At 35.9% G+C, this 25,116-nt stretch overlaps 2 protein-coding genes across 4 annotated transcripts in view; one reads left to right on the forward strand and one right to left on the reverse strand.

Annotated features, from left to right (window-relative positions):
- LOC145977761 (ras-related protein Rab-32-like) overlaps positions 1-5,174 on the reverse strand; it is a 58,165-nt gene extending 52,991 nt beyond the window's left edge. Inside the window, exon 1 of the mRNA XM_083110030.1 lies at positions 5,062-5,174. Coding sequence (XP_082966156.1) covers positions 5,062-5,064 — 3 coding nt within the window. The 5' untranslated portion in view covers positions 5,065-5,174. The remainder of the gene's footprint in view (positions 1-5,061) is intronic.
- A 409-nt stretch (positions 5,175-5,583) lies between these two features.
- LOC146005315 (tyrosyl-DNA phosphodiesterase 2-like) overlaps positions 5,584-25,116 on the forward strand; it is a 38,805-nt gene continuing 19,272 nt past the window's right edge. Inside the window, exons 1-3 of one of the 3 annotated variants that reach the window (XM_083144465.1) lie at positions 5,584-5,849; positions 12,149-12,323; positions 14,250-14,341. In XM_083144465.1, the coding sequence (XP_083000591.1) occupies positions 12,192-12,323; positions 14,250-14,341 (224 nt within the window). In that variant the 5' untranslated portion in view covers positions 5,584-5,849; positions 12,149-12,191. The remainder of the gene's footprint in view (positions 5,850-12,148; positions 12,324-14,249; positions 14,342-25,116) is intronic. The other 2 variants (XM_083144466.1, XM_083144467.1) reach the window with 2 other exon arrangements.

The raw sequence follows: 25,116 nt of genomic DNA on the forward strand, positions 1-25,116 counted from the left end.
GATGAAGTTTTATAGTGGCTAAAAAACCTATTTTGCTTGCTAGATAGAACCTATTTTAGGTATATGCACCTAAATCAAACCTTTTTTTTCAGGTTTTTATATATTTTTAAAGGATTTTCATGTCACAGAGGCATTTGCTGTGTTTGGTCACAAAAAAATTCAATGACAGATGTGTTTGAAACATACTCTCTGTCGATATTCCTTCCTCCAAGTCCATGGTGATTTTTCAAAGCTCTAAACACAGCAAAATGTTTGGTGCCACTGTTACATGTATAATCCAAAGTAGTCTGATCTGCGTGGTCTGGCTCACTTTCACGTCACTTAGGTGCTTTGTGGCATTCACACATTTCAGCATTGAAGTTTCCACCACCGACTATGTTTTTGTTCAACGATCATTTTCAGCATATAAGATGATCCTCACAAACAAAATTGCGGAGTTTGACTGTGGAAAACATGAAAAATGATTGTTGCCTAACTATATGGCGAAGAGTGGATTTTATTAGCAAATTTCCAATCTTAAGTTCTGCCATCATCGGAGGGTTAGGCAACACATATAACGTTATGCAAGATAATACATATTTCAGGATATACGTGTCTCATTTTCATTGCCGGTGACTATACCTAATCAGCATTTTTCAGAAATTTTGAATGATATTAAGTTTTTTTGAACCTACTTCAAGCTTATTTTAGCATAACTTAAGATTTTTAGGACAGATTTTAGGATTTTTGGAACCTATTTTAAGGTTTTAGAACCTATTTTATGGTTTTTAGAGCCTATTTTAGGAACCAAAAAGCACACTTCTTAAAACCTAAAAATCCAAGGTCTACTGATAATTTACAAGACCATAGTTATATCTCGTTCATCATAACTGTAAAGGGTACCAGTTTCATAGATCGAAGACACATAAAAATCTGATATTTTGTGTTTCGCATGATTCGTACTTACCAATTGTGTATTGCGGAACATACTTCAAAGTGCCATTATGCTTTTTACACGAAAACAAACACTTTTTCTACTAAAATAACGCATTTTTCTAAGTGCTACCGAACGCACATAACAGTGCGATATTGCTTACTTTGTGAATGATATAGCTTCATTTGTTTTCAAATATCAGTGTTTCCAACCTTCTTCACCGAAAAATACCTACTATCGTGTTCGTCACGTGTGCAAATTGTACATTATGCACGGGTAGCTGACAGATAACCCCACGAACTATTCCGATAAGGTTAGGTTAGGCAAGCATAGTTAAAAAAAAGGGGGGTTGGAAACACTGACATGATTTCCCGGTCAAATAGATACCACGTTGAAAGAAAATACCTCGACTAACTTTGGAAGCCTTAGAAAAACTCATTTTCGTAAGTAGTTTCTTCGGTAAAAATGAAGAAATGTGTCTCCGATGTATGAACTGTTACCATTGTAAAGTTAATGTCTTAGAGAGAGCTGAGAACCTGTGAAACATATTTGTATATATTCAGGGCAAGATAGTAATTTTTTGAGGGTACATAAAGATTGTGTAATTAAACACTAAATCAACAGATGTCAATGATGGTCAATAGAATGAACATGCAATTGAACATATGAGCATAAAAACACAGACTAGCAAGTTAGTAATATATTGCAGGGCAAATATAGTATGTGAACTCCAAGAAATGACAGTAATCTCTGTGAACAAGACATTGCTTGAATACCAAAGTATAGTCGCTAAGGTGTAGAAGGTCATTGAGCTCAATCCAGAATTTTATCGGACACCGTTACAGATACGAGCTCCTGTGTACTCAAATGGCTATACTGCAGGAGGCCTTAGAAAGAGCGCTTCATGGGGTAACAGCAGATGTCGCTCGCACACTAACGCTGATACTCTCGTGTCGTCTGCTCCTCAGCCGAACAAACATGCCAAGGTAGTAAGAGGCAGAGGTCACTAGCTAGCTGTGGCAAAAGGGCTCGCTCATTCGTGGACCTGATTGGTTCTCGCAAACACACACCCATATTGTCGTCTGCTGCAAGCCTGCGAAGCGATCTTTCTAAGGCCTCATGGAGTATAATGCTCCAGCCTTTAGTGCAAGAGGTTCCAGGATTGATTTCTTTTGGGGGAACCCCCAAAATTTCAATGACAACAATTGGAAATTGGGTGCTACTTGAAGTAGTGGGATCAAGCTTCAAATGCCAGAAAACAACAGAGAAGGGACCTGATGTGTTGAACATATATCACCCAATGAATAGTCACTTGGCAAACCTGGCCTTCAGAGGATTCTTTCGCCATAGGGTTAAGTGTTACAGACAAAACTGACAGCTAAATTCTGTGAACGTGGTAATGCAAAATGCAGTCATTCAAAAATAAATCAGGAAACACTAAACGGCTGGGATTTTCCCAGACGTGAACCAATAATATGGCCACAGGGTGGCAATATTTGAATTGCTTCACACGCACGAGACCCACCCTCGAAAATTATCACATCTTTTGGCTGACAAGATGCAAGTTTACGACCTAGCCAAGAAGTGTATGGAGTGCAACAGCCAGAAGAAGGTGACTGCTGACAGGGCAACCCACAGTAAGCACATTTGCACATGCACCGGTAACATTGATGGTGTTCCCTACCTCGACATCGTGTGGGGGCCGACAAATTTCGTGGAAGGACCCTTTGATGCGGCTGAAGCACCCTTCAACACATCAAGAGTCGGACCCAGCCCCCTGCGCATCAGGGAATGAAAAAGAGGGCACAGACCCAAGCCATAAAATGTAGCTGGAAGTTGTTTGAAGCAGGCAGCGACGCCAACCCTAGCACAATGATGTTAAATCTAGCATAATTTGAGATTCGTTGGCACTTAACACCCTGTGTTTGCATAAGAACAAGATTAACACAAAGTTTTGGTAACAGTATGGTATAGTGAAAACACATTTCACTCGTTTATTTCCTAATTATTTATATTTGTACTTACCTGTTATGCATAGCAGAACATTTCTGAACGTGGGATTTTGCTTTTTTCACTGAAAAAAACTTAATTTTTCATATTACAAGTATTTATTGTTCGTTGCTAATTCGCTTTCGTTACACACAATATGGCGGGCAAATCTTGACTCACGTTGTCTATCGTCAGCTGATATGCAGTGTTTCCAAACTTATTAACTGAAAAATGCCACATAAACTACTCACAGAAGGTTTTTAAGCGAAAATTGATTCACAAACCATTCACGGAGGGTTAGGTTAGGTTCAGTTAGGTAAGGAAAACATAGAAAATTAAATTGGAAAAAAAAGAAACCCGCTCACTCGTTATCTTGTAAAACTACCGCATTGTTGCTACACTAACAGGGGGATACATAATCGAACGCATGGAACATTTGATTCACGTAATCGATGGTAATGGTGGCAACAGCTATCGTGCATCGGAGATACATTAATGTCGAAAACTACATGATTTGCTGGCCAAATAAGTTGAACGAAGGAAGAAAACACTTCCACGAGCTTCCAAAAGTCTAAGGAAACTCAGTTCCGTAAGTAGTTTCCCTGTAAATTTGAAGAAATGTGTTTTCACTATACCATAATGTTACCCAAAGTTTCTTGTAGCAACTTCATGTTAACATTAAATGCATAAATATTGGGTTGTTTGTTGCCTACAGCCAAGATATCATAATCATCACATATTATGAGAGAAAAAATGTCAGCACATGGATTGTTAAAATTTTGATTAGCAGCAAACGTGTTCATTATATAATCAAAAGAACAAGAGCCCAGAATTGAACACAACACGTAAGTAGGAGGTTCACTGGCATTGACAGTGGTCACATTTTCCTCAATTGTAATTTTGCTAATTTCTTCATATCACGGTTGTTTCGCTTAAATGAAGGTGATTAAAAATATATATATATAATCACTTTCCAATTAAATATATACTTTTCAGATTCATGTATACAATAATTTGTAGATCTGGGAATGAATTTGGTAACAGTAGTATAAGCCGGAGTTCTTAAAATTTACAGGAGAAAATACAAGAAAGTACTTACGGAATTGCATTCTTGGGGACTTTCTGAAGCCGGAGAAATTGTTATTTAGAATCGTGCAAGGTATTTTGCCTGTAAATAAGGTATTTTTCGTCAATCATGCATCTCCGTTGTACGATAGCTCGTGCCGCCATTACCGTCGACTACGTGAATCAAATGTTCCGTGCGTTAGGTTATGTAACCCCCTCACAGTGTAGCAACCACGCGGAAGTTCGACAAGATGACGTGTGAGCAGGGTTTTTTTTCCAATGTAAGGTAAGACTCTAGTTTACGTCCTTTTCCTAAGGAATACGTGTCATATATCGTTGGAAAGCTTATTTTATAAGGAATTCAACAACGTAAATCCCAAAGCGAGCAAAAATTTCCTGAAGGAGTAAATCGAGAAAAACCGATGTTGTCCGGATATGCGCAATTGAACGTACTGAGGAATTTTTTAGATGATGAAGCACATATTTAGAGGTCAAATGAGTGCTAATTGAACCTAACCTAACAGGCCTAACCTAACCTCGTAGGCATACCTCGACCCCGTGAATGGATAGTGGGGTTATCGTGAACAGAAAGTGTAAAAATGATGTTTATTGATCAGTACAAAATAGACAAACAACTATTTTGTACTGAAAAGTGAAGCTCCTAGCTATGCTAAGGAAATAAAATATGCAAGATAAATTATAAACACACACTAAATTTATGTTGCTTTACAACACAATTATGACTTAATGGACAAAAACAACAAATATTTTGTGTGAAAACACAAACAAAAATGCCGACTATCTTACACAGTAAAGTATCATCCTCTCTAAATAAACAAAGCGGGGAGAAAACCTCTTCAAGCGGCTATTATTTTAAAGAGAAAGAAAAATCTATCTTCTTAGATATACGAGAAATAAGACGACATAATACATCACAGACAAAACAGATTAATAAATTTTACTGTCTTTTGATGTGAAAATCTTATAAGTTCTGGTACGGAGTGGTAACAATCTAAGTATAGACTGTAGAAAGGACATGGATGATAAGTAAATGCCTTAAACATCGAAAAACAAAAGTATATATAAATTCTTACCATGAGAACTAGTAAATCGAATTAGTCCAACTTCAATACACACAGTTTCAAACAATGCTTGTAATATTCTACACTCTTAATCACACACACAACAGCTGATCACATGTGTATAATGATCGGTTTAGCTAATTGCCTGATAATATTTGTTTGGAAATACACCCCGGAATTTATATTTCTGAGCGCATGAATATTATTTAAAAAGGTTTATTTCTGTGAGAACTTTCTAGTGCTCATTTACACGCTGGGAGATCGAAATCTAGCTAAGATGACATATTGTGTAAAAATAAATTTCGTGCTCAGTCTCAGTAGTATTAGACTCATCATATTGGAAATTATTACAATCATGGGGACAATGTTACCCTGACTGAAAATTCACCAAAAACAAAGAAACCAAAGAAAGAATCGCAGTAAAAAATGAATGGATTCACCCAAGAACGGACTACGAGATATACAAGATGACTTTTATTAAAGAACTGGTTATTCCATAATTACATTTTTGAGGGCTGGTTTCTTCTTTAATGCTGCTGAAAGTCTGTTTATTTTATTTTTCCTGGAATGCTGCAGATATTTTATGTTCGTGTATGATCTGCCAATAGTGATGAATGGAAGAGGAGCGCTAAGGACTCCAAGTTAGTGCGATTTTGGATAAATATTTTTCGTGTTAATGAAGTTCTCCCTCAATGATTAACTTTACATATATTAAATTATTTATCGCTGTATAATTGTCGCTTATCTTATAAGGTAATTGGATGAATTTTTCTATGAAATATCAAGAACCACTGTAATAGGTATGCGTGTTTATTTACATGTTCTTTAGCTTTGCTAAGTGTAAGCACAATTTTTTTTGCTGAAACCATTCATTTAATTGATTGATTGTAATTGAAAAATTCAATAATTGAAATAAATTTCACTCAATCCAAGCAGACAATCCGTTTCACAATTGCGCACATTCGGTTCGCCATGGTGATGTTCTTGATTATCCTGAAGATAGAAGCAACGTGCAGAAGCAACATGTGCATATCAACAGATCTAACATATATCTATTAACGAATATGAAGTTAAAATTTGTCGGAAGCGTCTAGAAATTGCAAAATAAGGCGTTAGTTTTCGGGGTAAGAATTGACAATATAGAGAAAGTCTCCAATTTTGTTAATTTTCGGTATACTAACTAATTTTGGCCTCCTAATCACGAATCTGTTGTAAAAAACTGGGGGTCACGTCTGGAAATTGTACATTTTGATAAAACATTGTTTGTTAGCCCCAAAAACCATCCACGGGTACCCACAAACCATCCACGGGTAGCCCCACAAACCATTGACGTTAGCCCCAAAAAACATCCACGGGTAGACCCACGAACCATTCACACGAGGTTGGGTTAGGTCTGTTAGGTTAGGTTCCATTAGCACTCATTTCACCCCTAAATTCATCGACAAAATAGGGTTCGTACTAAAATTAAACATCATAAATCATTTTCTTGTAAAACAACGGCGTGGATGGAAACAATGACAGGAGATTACATTTTTGTTCGTAAAACTACGCGCGCACACGCACACACACTCACACACACACACACACACACACACACACACACACACACACACACACACATATATACATACATACATACATATAAATCAATCGGCTATTTTTCAAATTTCCAGATGTGACCCCCGGTTTTATACAACAGATTCATGATTAGGAGGCCACAATTAGTATACCGAAAATTAACAAAATTGGAGACTTTCTCTATATTGTCAATTCGCTCCGTTTTCGGAATGGAAACAGTCTTATTTTCGCAAAATTGTTTGTTTCACAAGCAAATATATACTATATATTCCTGATACTACCATGACACCAAATTTTAACTATGTTTGCCTCACCTAACCGAAACAAACCTAACCACGTGCCAATGGTTTGTGGGTCTAGCGCCAATGGTTCGTGAGGCTAGCTACAATGGTTCACAATTTCTAGATGTTTCCGGCAAATTTTAACTTCAGATTCGTGATTAGGAGGCCTCAATTAGTGAACTATGTCAAATATGAAGAAAATCGGAGAGGGGTCCGGTCATCTCAAGTCATACCTTTGTTCTTTTCTCACTTCCTGAACACGCAAAATGGCGGGCAAATCTTGACTAGCGTAGTGTTTCAAAGGGCAAAGCAGTGTTTCAACCTTCTTAACCGAAAAATTCCTGCATAGCCCCAAAAACCCTCCACAAATAGCCCCAAAAATCATTCACGATAGCCCCCACACACCATCACGGTAAGGTTAGGTTAGGTTGCTTTAGGTTGGACAATTCATTCATTCATTGTTTTCTGCCTAATTGGCAGGTTTTTCACTGCAATCTCCAGCTTTCCCTATTCTCCGCCTTACGCTTCGTAATAACATACGACCCAGTTAATTTAATATCATCCATAAGCTGATATCTCTTTCTTCCACGGACTTTTCCTCCTTCAACCATTCCCTCCAAGGCATCCCTTAGCAGGCAGTTCCTTCTTAGACAGTGCCCTAACCAGTTTCTTTTCCTCTTCTTGATGGTCTCCAGTATAGATCTTTTTTCACCAACTCTTTTCAGTACGGCTTCGTTTCTTACCTTGTCCATGCATTTTACACGCTCCATTTTTCGCCATGTCCACATTTCAAAAGCTTCGAGTCGTTTCTCTTCATTTCTTCTCAACATCCAGGTTTCTTCACCATATAGTGCTACACTCCACACAAAACATTTCACTAATCTCTTCCTTAGACCTATGTCCATGGGTCCACAAAAAACATTTTTTCTTCTATTGAAAGCTTCTTTTGCTATTGCGATTCTCATTTGCACTTCTTGTTTGCAGCTCATGTCACTGCTTATAGTGCATCCTAGGTACTTGAAGCTATCCACTTGCTGGATTCTTTCACTGTTTGCTCTGACATTAATATTCCTTGGTTTCCATCCTATAACCATTGCCTTTGTCTTCTTTACATTAATCTTCATCCCATACTGCTCACAGGTGTTGTTTAACTCTTCTAACATACTATTTATGGTTATTTCATCCTCAGCGAATAATGCCATGTCATCAGCAAATCTTATGCAGTTTATTCTTCTTCCTCCCAATGTGACACCTCCTGTTCCCTGGAAACAATTTTTCACTATATCTTCTAAATAGATATTAAACAAAGTAGGCGATAGGCAGCATACTTGTCGTACTCCTCTTCCAATTTCACAGCCTTCTGTCATTTCGTCTCCTGTTCTCACTTTAACTCGTTGATTCATGTATAAGGTGCTTAGAAGTCTCCTCTCTTTCCAATCTATCCGAATTTTCTTCAGAATTTCTGAAAGTTTAACCCAATTCACTCTATTAAAGGCTTTCTCCAGGTCTACAAATACTACAAACACCTCCTTTCCTTTCTCTAAATATCTTTCCCCAATGGTCCTCAGTAAACCAATTGTATCCCTTTCCTGAAACCAAACTGTTCTTCCTCTAACTTGCCACTGACCTTCAAGTATAGGCGTCTGTTCAGAATTCTTAGAAGAATTTTTCCCGAGTGAGATATCAAGCTGATTGTCCTGTACTCAGAACATTTTCTGGCATTGCTTTTCTTCTGCAGAGGTACCAAAACAGTCTCAGTGAAATCTTGTGGCCAATCCCCTTTCTCATAGATTTCATTGCATAAGTGCAGTATTTCTCTTTTTCCATCTCCCAGACCTTTGATAAGTTCAACAGGAATTTCATCAGTGCCCGTTGCTTTCCCATTCCTCATTTCTTTGAGTGCTTGCTCAAATTCTTCATTCAGGATATAGTATCCTTTCTCATCATCAGGCACGTCGTCTTCATTTTCTACATTCAGACAGTCTGGGCGATTCTCTTTCTGGTAGAGCTCTTCAACGTACTTACCCCACACATTCGATATTCCTTATCTGTCTGTGATTTCACATCCTTCCTCGTCTTCTATCATCCACATTGTTTTCCATTTCTTCTTTTGGAAGCCCAAGCAGTTTACTTCACGATACATCAAGTCATACCTTCCTCTTTTTTCCAGTTCTTCAATTTATTCACATTTTTGTTTCATCCATTGTTCTTTTGCCCTGTCAGTTTCTCTTCTTAGCTGGTTATTCAGTATCCTGTAATTGTGTCTTCCCTCTTCTGTATTTACGCTCTTCCATTTTCTCCGTTCCTCCGTTTGGAAACACTTACCGGGGATTACGTCATCAGATGCTCGCAATATCCAGTTCAAGTACATGGATGGAAATGCAAGCAACAGCTTTCGTGCATTGGACGGACATTATTATAGAAAAATACATGAATTAGCGGCCAAATACATTGAAAAATACGAGAAAACACTTCTACGACCTTCCGAAAGTACTTTCTCCTGTAAATTTGAAGAAATCTGTTTTCGGCTTTGACAGGTTTACGACGCACAATAGCCTTTGGCGCGTACACCTTCGTAGATCATCACACGTCGTGCTTGTGTTTTGTCGGTGTTCATTGGGTATGCAGTGTTTCCAACCTTCTGTGTTTCCAATAAAAAATACGAACATAGTTAAAATCCGTTGAACCATTCACGATAGCCCCAAGAAACATTATGTAAGGTCAACAACAGCCAATGAATATATACGAGGCGTATTCGGAAAGTAAGTATCGAAAGGGTGTAAGAAATAAAGTAAAATAGTTTTGTACCTTTTTTATTTGCATTGCATTCTACAGACCTTAAACTACTTTTCTATGTAATTTCCACCATTCTTCAAGCATTTGTCATAGCTTGGAACTAGTTTTTGTATCCCATCGTCATAGAATGTTCCTGCGTGTGATGAAAGCCATCCATGCACTCCTGCTTGGGCATCATCATCCTCTTCGAAAAGCTGACCACAATTTACGATTCCAGACGATCTGTCACAATTTTGTAGAGGACTGTTTTCTTGAAATTTGTGGAAAATCCATGGAAAGCGACAATATTGTGAAGTGTCTGATTTCACGGATTTCCGCGTCGACCGCACGCACCAAATCCTCGGTCACAACAGATGGCCGATCGCTCCTTGGCTCATCGTGAACTGTCTCACGACCTTCTTTAAACATTAAAAATAAAGACCTCTCACAGTTGACGGTGGATGTCTACCGATTTCACGTTTCTTGCATTGAGAAAACGAATCACAGACCGGACTTCACAGTCGGAGGGCCGATTGATTTTCTTGAATATTTCGAACCTTCATAAACCTACGAAGAAAAAGCATGACCTTCTCCCACGACTGTCTGGGGCTTACTAATGGATGAAGGACGTCAGCGAGAACTCACTGGGTCGCGACTGCAACGCTACATCGGCAATATTTGCAAACTGTACTTACTTTACAAATATGCCTCGTAATAAAATAAGATAAAATATATTATTTTGGTATTATTCAGGTAATTAATTTTGCGGTGAAAATATCCACATATGCTGTTTTTAGCACCTGGTGAAAATAGCCCTGCAAGCTATTCTCACCACCTGGCCTTTTTTGTTTGCGACCACCCATTTGTTTACTGTCGTCTTGGATATGGACTGCTGATGCCATGGGGTAGAAAGAAGTATTACGTACGTAAATGCTTTTGTTGTTAAGTTAGTTCAGGTTAGGGCTCTTAGCATTAATATAACATCCATGGATGCTTCCTACACTTGATCATACAATTTCAGGTGTTCAAGCCTCATGCAAATATCTGCCATATCTGCCTGTCTCAGACAATTGAAAATCAATAATGTTCTCTGCAAAGCTACTACTGTGGTAAGAGGTTTCTCCAAGCTTCGAAGTTCCTTCCACATAATCACTTCCTAGTACACCAATAAAACTTGCGAAAACTCATTAAACTTCAGAACCATTACCCAATTTTCTTCTGGCTGCAGCTGGGATGTGAATAAATCCCGAGTATTTTTGTTAGACACAGTGAGACACTTGTTTTTCCATTATAAATATCATGCAGATAGGTAGCATTAAATTCATGTGTCATATTTGTTTAGGTTTCTATGTTTAAATGCCTGAGAAGGAGTTGAAAATTTTCCAGTAGATTAAAATGTAAAATCTTCATGCAATTGAAAGGTTTATTTTAGTGGGGGAGTATGGTTTGAAGATGTGTGTTAATTAAAAGTATCATGGTATCACAGTTTGTGGATTGTTTATAGAGCTAGCCCCTACAGTAAAGGAAACAAACAAACAAAGGGGGATTAAAGCAGGGAGCAAGCATTAATTTATGTTTTGAATGAAAGTATTGCATGCTACATTTGACCCATGAAATTATATGTTTTTGTAGTGTATTTGTAACTGTATAATAAAATTAGGGGTAACAGTTTCATGCATCGGAGACACATTTCTTCATTTTTACTAAGAAAAGTATTTACGAAAACTCATTTCTGCAGAGTACAAAATGCTGCGGAAACTTAAAACTTCACTGTAGAATGCAGCAGAACAAGAAATAATCACTTTTGATGTAATGATCTTGCTTTTGTCTAAAGCGACAACATTCTGCCATTGTTTCCATTATGTACCTCCAGATGGCTCGCGCGTCGAAAGTCACACGGTCTCACCAGTGGAAGAAGTGTTTCCAAACGTGCCCTTTTTTATGAGGAAATGGCATGTCCTGGATGTGACATTTTACTATGTTAACCTAACCTAACCTGCCTAACTGTGCTGTTTTGTGACTTGAAAGTATAATTTCAAAAACCCAATAATTCGTGGAGCATAGCCATTTTCTTGCTTAATAGAATTGGAAACACTGTTATTCGAAAACAAAGAAGCGTTATCATTCGCAAAGCAAGCGATATCGCACCGTGACGTTCATTCGGTGGCACTTAGAAAAATGGCTTATTTTAGTAGAAAAAGTGTTTGTTTTTGTGTAAAAAGCATAATGGCACCTTAAACTATGTTCCGCAATACACAATTGGTAAGTACGAACCATGTGAAACACAAAATATCCGATTTTAATGTGTCTCCAATCCATGAAACTGGTAATAAATTAGGTTCATGCTATTCAATGATTTGGAGGGAGGGTTCTAAGTTTTGTCAACTTTGATTGAATGTATATTTGCCATCATTGCATTTAATGTGTACATAATGATTTTGTTTCATTTGGTTAAATTGTTTCAGGGTACCTTTGTAGCAAGTGTTATATACTCTGCACAGATCTAAAATGAGTGATTCAGAGGAAGATATTCCAGATCGTGACACTTGTCAATCTCTTGTTCAACAGTTTGCAGAAATCACAGGCACAGATGAAGCATGTGCACAGTTTTATTTGCAGGACAGGAAATGGGATTTGGAGGTGGGTCTAATTTTCTTTCGTCATTCAATTAAATTTTACTTTAAAGCAGTGATTTATTTATCCACACACACCTCTAACACCCTCTAAAAATTTACTTAACAGCCCTATTTTTTTTTTTTTTCATAAATGCCCAGTGTATTGCCATTTAGCTCCAAATTTACCCTTACACCCCCTCCCCTAATACGAATCAACACACCTCCCCCCGGATGGAAAATTCTGGACAAATCTGCTTTAAAGTTCTAGAGTTGTGATAAGAAATGTTAGAAAGTTGGAAAATACTTCCAAAAATTCAAGCATTTGGGGGGCCAAGTGTATTGAGGGCTGGACTCACAATTTTACCACTGACAGGCCCAGTTTTGAGTCCTGACATGGTCATTTCTTTGTGAGTGGCCATCATTTTCATTTGACCAGCATTTACCCCCATTGTTACACTTAGCCTAATATTAGGGTAAATTTATTCCCAAAAGAGCCGAGTTTGTGTAAGTGTAGCTAAATGACTGCTACAAGTAGCAACCAGACACTTATTTTCATATAGCTTATACCTGAATTTTACAGAAAAGTATTGTTACCAATCTTGAGTCAGAATTGTACACTAGTAATGACATTACAGATCAAGTTGCAATCAGGTTAATAGCAGTGGCAACCAATATTAATAGAAAAATAATGAAAACTAGTTTCCAAGGGATGTGAGTAAGTCAGCTCTCTCTGTATGTTTATTACCATGTGTGTCATTTCCCAAAATATGAACAATGATGTTGTTGGCATATATTTGGTGTAAAATCCAAATAGGTGCCACACAGTAAGAGTTAAAATGAATGCAGTGAATACAGTTTTGATTTATCCTCAAGAAGAGTAGGGTATTTCCTTTTTTCCTTGGTATATAATTTGATATGATTGAAATATAACCTTTGTCAGAAAAGTTCCGGGACTGATGTAAAAAATAATATTCAACTCACGAACTAATATTCCTTCGTCGATCGTGGTCGCCTTGTAATCAAGGGGTCCCGGGTTCGATTCCCGGTGGAGGCACATAGTGGTTCGGATCCCACTTCAAACTGTAGGTCCAGTCCCGATTAGCCTTATTGTGCATAAAGTGGACTTAAAACACCAACTCAATCAATCAATCTAAACGATATTCCTTTGTCCTATCTATACGCAGCTGCCAGGATTTCTGCAGGTCTCCGAAGCATGCAGAGAAACCATTTCTGCTGGAATAGATTGATGTTGCTTCCCTTTCATCGGTATTATCAAGGGGTCCCGGGTTCGATACCTGGTTGAGGCACATAGTGGTTCGGATCCCACTTTAAACTGTAGGTCCAGCCCAGATTAGCCTTACTCTGCATAAAGTGGACCTAAAACACCAAATCAACCAACCTTTCATCGGTATGAATATGGATGAGCAGAAACATGATCTTTGGCCAGATTTTCCTGTACTGATACAGCAGTATGGGGTCTTGTATTATCATGCAAGAGGAACCATTGGTGACATATCATTATTGAATTTCTGTACATCTGATATCATGCAAACAGTAACATGGCCGTCTTCTAAAAGAAAGTTCCTCACACTTTCCACATTTTCAGTGAAGGCTGGCCTGATCGTGGATTGTCTTCCACAGAAAGTCTGGCAAGGGTTCCTGGGTTCGATACCCAGTGAAGGCACATAGTGGTTCAGATCCCACTTTGAGCCGTAGGTCCCGTCCTGATTAGGCAATTTTCTTTATTTTTAAAGCTATACTGAAACAACACCTGTATTCTGCTTATCAAATACTAGGAACTTCAAATTATTTTTAGCAATATTTTGCTAATTAACCTAGTAAAATTGCAATTTCTAAAAGATTCAAACAATTGTGGGTCTGGCACTTGAAGTTTTTATAGGACCAGATGTATTCTTTGTTGAAATTAATTTAATTACTTTCTTGTATGTAGAGATCTGTGAATGCCTTTTTTGAAGCCCAAGGAAAAGGTGGAGTCACAGCATTGCATGATGGAGAAGAGCCAGAATTGGTTATTAATGTGGAGTAAGTATTTAATAGTATTTATTACTGTAATTATACCAATAGATTGACATGTTTAACAATAGAGTAGAAATAAATCTGTTCTGCTTCCATGATGATAATTAAAGGTCCCCTAATCAGACCCCTCCGGAGCCTGTTTGAAGCAATTAATTGGGATGAAAATTTATATAGGGTACCATTGCGAAGTGAATGCTGACGGAAAAAAAAATAGTTCAAATTTTCACCACCAGGTGGAAATGTGGTGCTGAATTCTGGTACACGGTGAACAACATCTGGTAAGGATGTCGAATCGACCCTTCCTAATAGAAATATGTATGACACATCATTGGAAAGGGGATGAATCAAGGATTCCAGGAATGTAGGATTTATGGTTAGGAAACAATTGGAAGTGCCAAGTCTTAGTGTGAATTATGTACTATTGAATGCATTTCAATTGAGGACCAGTCAAACTTGGTAGTTTAAAACTGGAGATGTCTACCTTAGTCAAATACCGGATGCTCCTAATTAAAATTTCCCTACCCAGAGCATTCTGGAACCCACTCGAAAACAAGTACTTTTTTTTACTTCGAAGCGGTAAAACACAAGGGTCCTTTGTGCAGTATAGCCCATATGACGGTATCAGAATGAGTACCATCATAAAGTGAAAAATAAAATAATTTTATTACCTGAAATTTTTCGGTTTGAACTCGTATTTGGTGATTTGTATTTGTACAAAATTAATTTGCATCACTTTGGCTTTGTTCTTATTTAAGTACATATCCAAACTTCACGTATTTACAATATTTTTATAATTTAGCGATGTAATTTGGTTTGTGATCAATGATATGCTTACCGAAAATTGCCAATTTATGCATAATCGCACATATGTTTGGTCTCAATAGCTTTTATTTGCTCTTTCATTACGAAATGGGTACAAACATTTATTTAAAATGTATTACTAGCATGTACAAATCATTTGAAATTGATTTTGGTTGATTTTCGACATTAAACTTACGGTTTGCTAAAAGAAGCGCCTTGAAGAGTAATCCCAGAGTTGAGAAGTAATCCTAAACTTGGACGCATAGCCAACTCGCATAAAGGGAAAAATCCAACTTGTGAGTAAATAACCTTTTTCCCACCAAAATTGTAAAACTTAAAATAACGGTAAAAGATGAAAATAAAATACGTAAACATGTAAAAGAATATTGTAATATCTATTTTATTGTATCTAATCTATTTTACAAGCATTTTAATGTTTAATTACTGTACAATTCGAAATTTGTCACTTGAAAAGTATTCGCAAGTTTGTATACTGTGAAAAAAGTTGTACCAGTGTGAGTTTTGATACACTGCTTCATCTAAAAGATCGCCTGGGACCAGAATGGAGTCGCTAAAAGTTTTCGGAAACTGAAATTGGAACAAATGTATAATAACAGGAAGATTTGTGGATATAATGTGAAATAGCAGAGCAGATAAGTACTATATTCGCATTTAATAATTGAAATTGCCTCGCAAAGTGCTTAAAAGGTCCAAAGGACATTAAATTCGTGACCCGATGGATTCACGTAAAATGGCAGCCATCTTCTCTTTGTGTGGAATCATGAGATAAGTATCTTACATGCATGTACCTACATAAGTGAAAGGCCTATATTTGCAAATATATATAAAAAGTGTGCACTCTGAATGTGAAAAGTCGATTGAACGTATAAATACACATAATTTGTATTTGATTCTAAGCTGATAATCGAGCGTTTGGTGCCGATTGTCATCATAAAGATCTACGCAAGGACGGAAATAATTTTCTCAATAATAAATGACTTAATGTGACAAACTTGAAGATTAACCTGTAAAATGCAAACAGGTTAATGCAAAACAATATTTATGCTTCAATATATACATATATATATATAAAACCTGTACTGAATTTATGTAAGAACTTGTTAAACTCAGTTGTTTAATTTTGTTTAAATATATAGTGCATTAATACTCGATGTTGGTAATTTTCCTTAAGTACTCAAAAGTGAATACATATTTGTGTCAGTAACTATGCAACATAGAAAATTTAAAACTTGAACTTCTCGTATTTTGTCATGTAAAATTATGAAACCATTTTCTTTATTTCTTTTAAATGTGAATTTGATCTCGACCGTATAGTTCACTAAGCCGAGGTAAAAAGGTCTCGAGATACTAGATTGATGAGACTCATCTTGTCTCAATAATATAAAATTATATCGACTCATTTTACGTCTGTAAAATGTTCATGTTAAAATATTAGTGTAACTATTACAAGACTAATGTAACTTAATACGTCTCACGAGATACTAGATTAGTGAGACTCATTTATGTCTCTTAAGTGATAGGAGGAAGTATAATATTTAATTTGAGTAATTTTGTGATTATCTAGTAAGTCTGTTTTCATATCTCAACAATGACACAAGCTGTTGAGGGAAATTTCACACTGGCGGACATTGTGGGCTTAATAAATGCTCAAAATAGTGTGCAAGCAGAACAAAATGGTGAAATCAAGGCTGCTCTGCATGCACAAAATAGTAAAATTGACACTGCTTTGCAAGAGCAAGCAGAACATAATACTAAACTAGACACTGCTTTGCAGGTACATTGTAGTAAATTAGACACTGCTTTGCAGATACATAATAACAAAATTGACACTGCTTTGCAAGTGCAAGCAGAACAAAACAAAAAGGTAGACACAGCTTTGCATGCATTGACCGAAGCAAATAAGGATCATACCAAGGAGTTTAAAGATCTTAAAATGGATATAGGTCAATTTAGAAATGAATGTATGCTTAGGTATGAGAAAGTAGAGAAAGATTTGCATGCTCTGGACAAGAAAATGAAAGTAGAATTAGTATCGTTAGCAGAGGATGTCGATAACAAAATCGAGAGCGTAATAGAAGATCTGTCAAGGCAATTTGACACAAAGCTTGATAGATGCTTTAGAGCTTGTGAAGAGAATGATATGTCTTTGTGTACTGTTAGGAAGGATTTAGGGCAGGTTCATTCTGCACTAGATCAATTACAGTTTAATAGACCGTTAGTGAATAAGATAGCTAGGGGTGATCAGCTTGATAAGAGCGATGTTGATTATGAATCCGATGTCCGAAGCCAAGTCATTCTGTCATCCAAAATTCCACCCAATGTTAATAATCGTAGTGAAGATGAGAGTAATGTACAATATGTTAAGGTAGCTCCAAATAGTGACATGTTGAATGATGGTGCAGTTACTTGTTTAAATGTTAACATTAGAAAGGCTATGTCACTGATCGAGTCTAGTCTAACAACCATGGTCAATAATGTACTGACTCCAGTTACGGTCAGAAAAAATACGACATCAAAGAATGTAAATGTGAATTCAATGCAGGGTGATTTTCATGAGCTTGATGCTAGACAGGTTGATTTAAATCATGAAAGCCATGAAGGTGTAAGTAGACCTAGTGTTGGTTACGTTCCGCATGACTACGGTAAATGCACGCATCGTTCTGGTGCAATTTCTGATTCGGAAACTGATTGTGAGGTCAACTCCGTTCATGATAGTACATGCGTAGATAATGGTCCGTATTGTAATACTAGACTGGCTAATAAGCGAAATAAGTTAAAACGTGACAGGTTAACTAGTAGGGTTGGACAATATGTAAGTAATACTCCTCAGATAACTCCTCCGGCAAATGTTCCAAATGTTAAACATTCGGAAGTTGATCCGTCGAGAGATACTTCAAAGGTTAGGTATAAGCCAATAATTAAACCACAAGATTTGAGGCACTTCCCTCATTTTGATGGTGTTTCTGTAGACATTATACCATCTGAATTTTTAGAAAAAGTAGAGGAAAACCTGGAAATTTACAATATTCATGAGAGTGAATATATGAGTTATTTACCTAAATTACTCACTGATTGTGCGCGTACCTGGTACGTTGTAAATAAATTAAAGTTTAAGTCTTATGCTGAGTTTAAGACAGATTTCTTATCCTATTATCAAAACGATAGGTGGAAATCTGTAAATTTAACTAAAGTTCTAAATTCACCTTATGACAAAGACAGCAAGGAGAACTTATTGCAGTTTGCGAATAAGAATTACAAAAAATTGAAATCCATACAACCACATGCTCACGAAGCACATCTTATTGCTCAGTTATCTTCGTTGTTACCTTATAAAATAAGTGAACACTTGGTGGTGAATAATATTCACACACTGAGACAAACTCTGCAGGCCATAGAAAATTTTCAATCTTTAAAAAATAATTCAACTAGGTATATGGATTCTAGTAGAACTTATGGTAGCCAAAAGAACAAATCGAAGTTAGCTAATGTGTCTATGTTTAAGGAGCAAAATGACCGAAGTATGTCTAACAGAAATGGGTTAAGAAACTTAAGGTCTAATAATGAGGTTGGATCTGCTCGTAAATCCTATGCTAATGGTAGGACATGGGTAAGAAATGATCAGATTTCTAGAAATGTAAATATGGGTTCGAGGCAGGAAAACTCTTAGATGCTCCTGATACAGGAGGTGTCTTGAGCATCAAAACGGTTGAAAATCCTCCTTTTCCTAAAGCTCAATATAACGCTCACTCAAGCGAAATAAATAATAATCATCATTGCGATTTAGATGAGTTTGTTCCCAAGTTAGGAGATCATCAACTACTTGGTGACAGTATGTTAGTTAGGTATGCTAACAGTATTTTGGGTTACAAATGGAATACGAATGAATCTGCTTCCAGATTCATAGGTTTGTGTGTCTCGGGACAAACCATTGATGATTTGCATAGGCGTGTATCAAATGCTAAGAAACTCTCGGACAAAATATTGGTCATGATAGGTACCAATGATTTAATTAGGAAACGCAGCTTCGAACAAATGCAAGTGTCTTTCAGCAAACTCTTGAATACGTTGAAATCTAGATGTGTTGAAATTACGATACTATGTTTGCCACCTCTTCCTAAATATATGTCATCTCCTAATGAACATTTGTGGCAGACATGGAATAATTTCAATCTGTATTTGATGTCACTACACGACGAGTTTAAAGTAAAAGTATACAATATAGCACCTTTATTCTTCTTGGAGAATGACCGCATAGATAACTCCTTGTACCAGAAATTCCTTGGTCACCCGTCCAGAGGTAGAGTAGATATGATACATTGGAATTATGCGGGAATGACTAAGGTTAAACAATTTTTGTACAGTATGGGTTTTGGTACTACACCTTGTACATCTAATGATAAATTGGGTAGAGATATAAAAGTGCAAGCTACCGTGCACAATGTCAATGTTAATCATTTTAGGGATGCAAACAGCATTGATAGTTATCACGATGAGGATAATGTTTTGTCCTTGCGGGAAAACTAACAAGCGACCTTTGTTTTAAAGTGGGTGATGAAGGTCAAGTTAATAATCCCACTACTGATAACATTAATTTAGGGAAATGGGAAGAACTTCATAACACTGATGGACATGGATCAAAAGAAATTCCAACACCATTAAATGCTCTCGGCAGTAACACACTTACTGCAAAATTAAAAGTATTAATATTTGATAAATTTTATACTGCTCTCTGTGACACTGGCGCAGAAATTAGTCTGCTTTCTAATACTGTTTGGAAAGAAATTAATATTAAGGCCAGTAGACCCAGACTCACACCTGCGGATAATGTGAGATTGGTGGATTTTTCTGGTAATAAGAAAACCAAAGTATTAGGTATGGTTAAACTGATAATTCAAATTAGTAATTTACAATGTTATGTTCAGTTTTTGGTGGTTCACAATTTGCAAGTGGATATCATTTTGGGATTAGATGTGTTATATGCACTTCAAGCATCATTAAATTTTAAAAATCAAACAATAACATGTGGCTCCGATGAAGAACGCACTTTCGCGCGCTTCATGCCAATAATTGAAGATGGCAATAATTTGTCTTATTTTGAGTGTTCTCATGTCAGTAATTATAATGGCTTGGAGGATAAGTCCAAGTTCAACCTACATAAGTTTGAAGAGTACATGAACAAGGCGGATTCGCTAACAAACGAACAAAAAACTTTGTTCATAGAGTTACTACTCCAATATCAAGAAATATTTTCTAATAAGCCTGGTTTGTGTAACGATTACGTTCACAAAATGGTTTTAGATACAGATCTACCTATAGTAGGCAAAAATTATCCTATACCTTTTGCTTATAGAGATCAAGTACGTGAACAAATAAAAATCATGCTTGATTGGGATGTTATTGAGTTGTCTAATTCAGAATATCTGTCTCCACTTTTAGTAGTTCCTAAATCTGGGGGAGGTATCCGTTTATGTGTTGATCTCAAAAGAGTGAACCAACATGTTAAGCTTATTCAAGTGCATCCCATAAAGATACAAGAATTATTGGTAGAATTCCAAAATTGTAAATACTTCACTTCGGTGGATTTATTGAATGCTTTCTGGCAAATAAATCTACATCCTGACAGCAGAAAATATACTGCGTTTATGTTCGAAGGTATCTTATATCATTTTAAAAGAGTTGTATTTGGTTCTGTAAATGGTACAGCCGTATTCGTCGATGCGTTAAATCGTGTGCTTAAGGACTGTAGAGATTTCGTGGTAGTTTATGTTGATGATGTTATCATAAAATCTCAGGATTTTGCATCTCACATAAAACATGTAAGAACAGTTCTAGAAAAATTGAAGCAAGCAGGCATGACATTGAAACTTGAAAAATGTGAGTTTTGTAGATCAGAAATTAAATTTTTGGGTCACATAATTACTTCGCAGGGATATAAGAAAGATCCTAAATATGTAGATTCCATTGTAAATTTGCCTGTGCCCAATTCAGTTAAACAATTGCAAAAAATCTTAGGTTGTTTTAATTGGTTGAGCAAATACATAAAAAATTATGCCATCATAGCACAACCTATGTATGACTTGTTGAAGGCTGGTAAGAAATGGCAATGGAATGACCAAGCTTCTACGGCTTTTAAAACACTAAAAGATAAAGTTAGTGAACAAGTACTTTTATCTTTTCCTAACTTTTTACACACTTTTTATGTACAAAATTGATGCATCAATAATAGGTGTTGCAGGATACTGCTATCAGATGATAGATGGTATTATTAGGCCTCTCGGTTTCGTGAGTAGATTGCTCAGAAGTTATGAAAAATCATACACTTCTACAGAATTAGAGGTTTTAGCAATATTGTTTACTATTGATAAGTTCTGTTCATTGTTAAAAGGCAGACATTTTATTATCATAACTGACCATAAGGCACTTACCTGGTTAGAAACGGCGCACACTTGGAATGCACGTTTAACTCGTTGGTTTGTACAATTACAACAGTATTCATTTCAAGTACAATACTGTAAAGGGTCGGAAAATATAATTGCTGATGTTCTAAGTAGGACATTTCCGATGCAAGAAGACCTCTTGTTTCATGTAAATTCTTTGCAATTTAAGGAAATAGTAGAACCTTTCATTGATATAGAAGATTTGATTATAGCCCAAGAAAAAGATGATGAACTGAAGGAAATTAGGCAATTTATTTTGCACGCTTCAATTCTTAATAATAATCCAAGATGTAGGACTTGGAATGATCGTTATCTCCTAAAAGACAATATTTTGTGTGTTAGAGACTTTCACAACGTGCAAAAAGTTAGAATTTGTGTTCCAATTACATTAGTAGGTTCAGTATTGAACAAATTTCATGACTTATCGGGTCACTTTGGTGCTAGTCGTACACTTTCTCAAATATATAAATACTTCCAATGGAAAGGTATGAAGAAAGATGTACAACAATATGTAGCAGACTGTGATGTATGCATTCGTACTAAACCGAATAAGCATCCGTCTAAACATTTAGCCAAAGTACACATTACCGACAAGCCTGGGAAAATATTGTTCATTGATTTACAAGGTCCATTCACCATGGGTCCTAAACGTGAACGCTTCTTATATACCATATTGGATGCAGCATCCAGGTATTTAGTGGCATATCCAGTGACCAACAGCAATACTGTTACGGTACTGAATAAATTGTGCCAAGTATATTTTGTACATCTGGGTATTCCAGAAAAAATAATTTCGGATAATGGACCACAGTTTCGTTCATGTCTTTTCAATACCAAAATGAAAGAATATGGTGTCAAACTTATGTTTACTCCACCTTACCACCCTTCATCCAACATGGTTGAACGGTATCATTCGGAACTTAACCGTTTAATGAGAGTGTTGTGCATCGATAACCATGCTAAATGGCCCCAGCAAGTATCTTTGGCTTTGCATTGGTTAAACAATACTATCTCCTCACAAACTGGTTTCGCTCCGATAGAGTTAAGGTTAATTAAGGAACCTAACCTACAAATAGGAAATGTCATATTTGATGATGGTACACATCAGTCATGGAATGACAAACTGCTTATGGCTCAAATTAAAAGTCATGCAGCTAGATACAATAAGTTAAAGAAATTGAATAGTAAACAACAAGATAAAATGTCAATTTCTTCTGGAAATCTTGTTTTTATTAGAAATAGACAAAGAGATATGGATGATAATCCAATTAAAAAATATTGTTTTCTGTACGAAGGTCCATACTTATGTATAAAAAACTTTGGTGATTCTCGTATATCTGCCTTACGTTGCAGTGATGGGATTCTTCAGGAAAACATTGCTATTGAACATGTAAAATTGTGGAAATGTTCCAAAGACAAGAAAATTTCTTGGTTGAACATTTTGCAAAATGCAAGTAGCACACATGAAGATGTGGTGCAACATATACTCGATCAAACAATGCAAGAAAAAAGTGATATTTCTTCATCTGTCATTACAGATGTGTGCACAGTTTGTTCTTAAAACAAACTTACCATTATTGAGGTTAGCCAAAGTCGGTAGTACACCTCGTATAAAGATAATAAGGTGTTAAGTAACTCTTATAGTTATTCAATATTTTTCTTTAGTTGGCCTATAAATGGTCGTGCTTTAAATACATTTTTTTTAGAGTAATAATTTAAATTTAGTTGTTAGGATTTACCTCATGGACTGTGGGATACTTAATTATAAATGCATAACAATTAAGTGCATCGATGTCACACTCTAGAAACAGTTGTTAATTGAACTGTATTAACCCATAACATCTCGCTTATTTGTCTAAGGTACAAATTAATCAAGTTTTAGTCAATAACACCTAGGGATTGGTACCAAAAATCCAAATGCTAATTTTAATGTGAATTATTTTGAGTAATTTGATTTCTTAAGCTGAATCAAATGCTCACATTGTGTTGCAAAAGGTAAGCAAAGAGATCCATGAGTTGATCCGAGCTTGTTGCACATGCTGACATGCCATAGAGCATAAAAACTTGGGGTAGGTTCACGTAAAAGGCAATAAGTAAGTCCTATAGTGCCACTCAAAAAACTGAATATGAAAATGTTATTAATATTTTTTGTCAATATTATTGAGCAGTAACCATTTTATTTTAAATGGCGAAGATTGACAAAAAACTTAATATGAAAAGTGTATAATTTTATTAGCATGGGATATTGGATGGTACATTTTCTTCACAAGTTGAAATCTTACTCAAGCAGTTTCTTTTTGTATGGTTAGATTAGGTGAATAATAAGACATTATTTGTACTGGGCAGATGGGTAGTACTGGAACGTTAAAATTGACTTTATGAAATGTATCGCATACTGAATAGTACCTGGCTTTTTGGTGTGTTGATTGCTCAAATTAATAACATTCGCATCTGATAAATGGTCATGCTACTTGATATTGCAGTGTATGCAGTGTTGACATTAAGTATACTCCAAAATACTGATTTAAGTTTCAATTGAAAGTTTTCTCACGTCCACAGCAGTGTGAAGTTCCTCTCAACAAGCTTTAATTCAGAACAGTATAGAACTGATAGGTATTTCTTGTTTGTCAATATGTAATGAACAATAATCATCTATCTTGTATGGTGAAAATTAGTAATAATTTTATGCTGTAGCCATATTATGAGTGGTGAAGTTTGTGGGTATTCTGTCATATAAACAATGGATTGTAATATTTTCATGTTTTGTATTCATTTGACTAAAGTGTTGATGTATAATTTTTTGTAGCTCACTCTACTAATAATAATTTAGCTACAAATGCGTTATCGTATTAATCTTTACTTTTCTTAGTTATTTGACACTTAATACTTGATATGCTATTGAACTTCACCATAACTTCAAAGTTTGAACATCATTTTTCATGTATTCTAGTATAGCATTATATCACATTAATAATTGTTCAACTCAGAAACAAGTTGAAGTTTCTTAATATATAAGTTATTTAAATTTTGTTCTTTACATTTATTCAACTTGAATATGGTTATATAATATTTGTAGCTCATTCTCACATGAATGATGAGCTGGAAATTTCTTAATATACAAGCTAATATTTTCTCTGGTCTATAATTCTGACACAAAATGTATGAAATGCTATAGAAGTTCATTATCACTTCATGATTGAGAAAGAAATTTATGTTTACTATGTTCTTTTACCAATTTTTGTTTTCTTGGTAATAACAGATCATATTTTGATCTCATGTGATGTTTCAAGTTTAGAAAATTGTAAATGATAGTTTGGCGTGGGTAAGCCCATTGGGCGCCAGTATGACGGTATCAGAATGAGTACCATCATAAAGTGAAAAATAAAATAATTTTATTACCTGAAATTTTTCGGTTTGAACTCGTATTTGGTGATTTGTATTTGTACAAAATTAATTTGCATCACTTTGGCTTTGTTCTTATTTAAGTACATATCCAAACTTCACGTATTTACAATATTTTTA

The sequence above is a fragment of the Lepisma saccharinum genome, chromosome 23 (genome assembly GCF_977018435.1).
Source record: "Lepisma saccharinum chromosome 23, izLepSacc3.1, whole genome shotgun sequence".
NCBI classification, from domain to species: Eukaryota; Metazoa; Arthropoda; class Insecta; order Zygentoma; family Lepismatidae; genus Lepisma; species Lepisma saccharinum.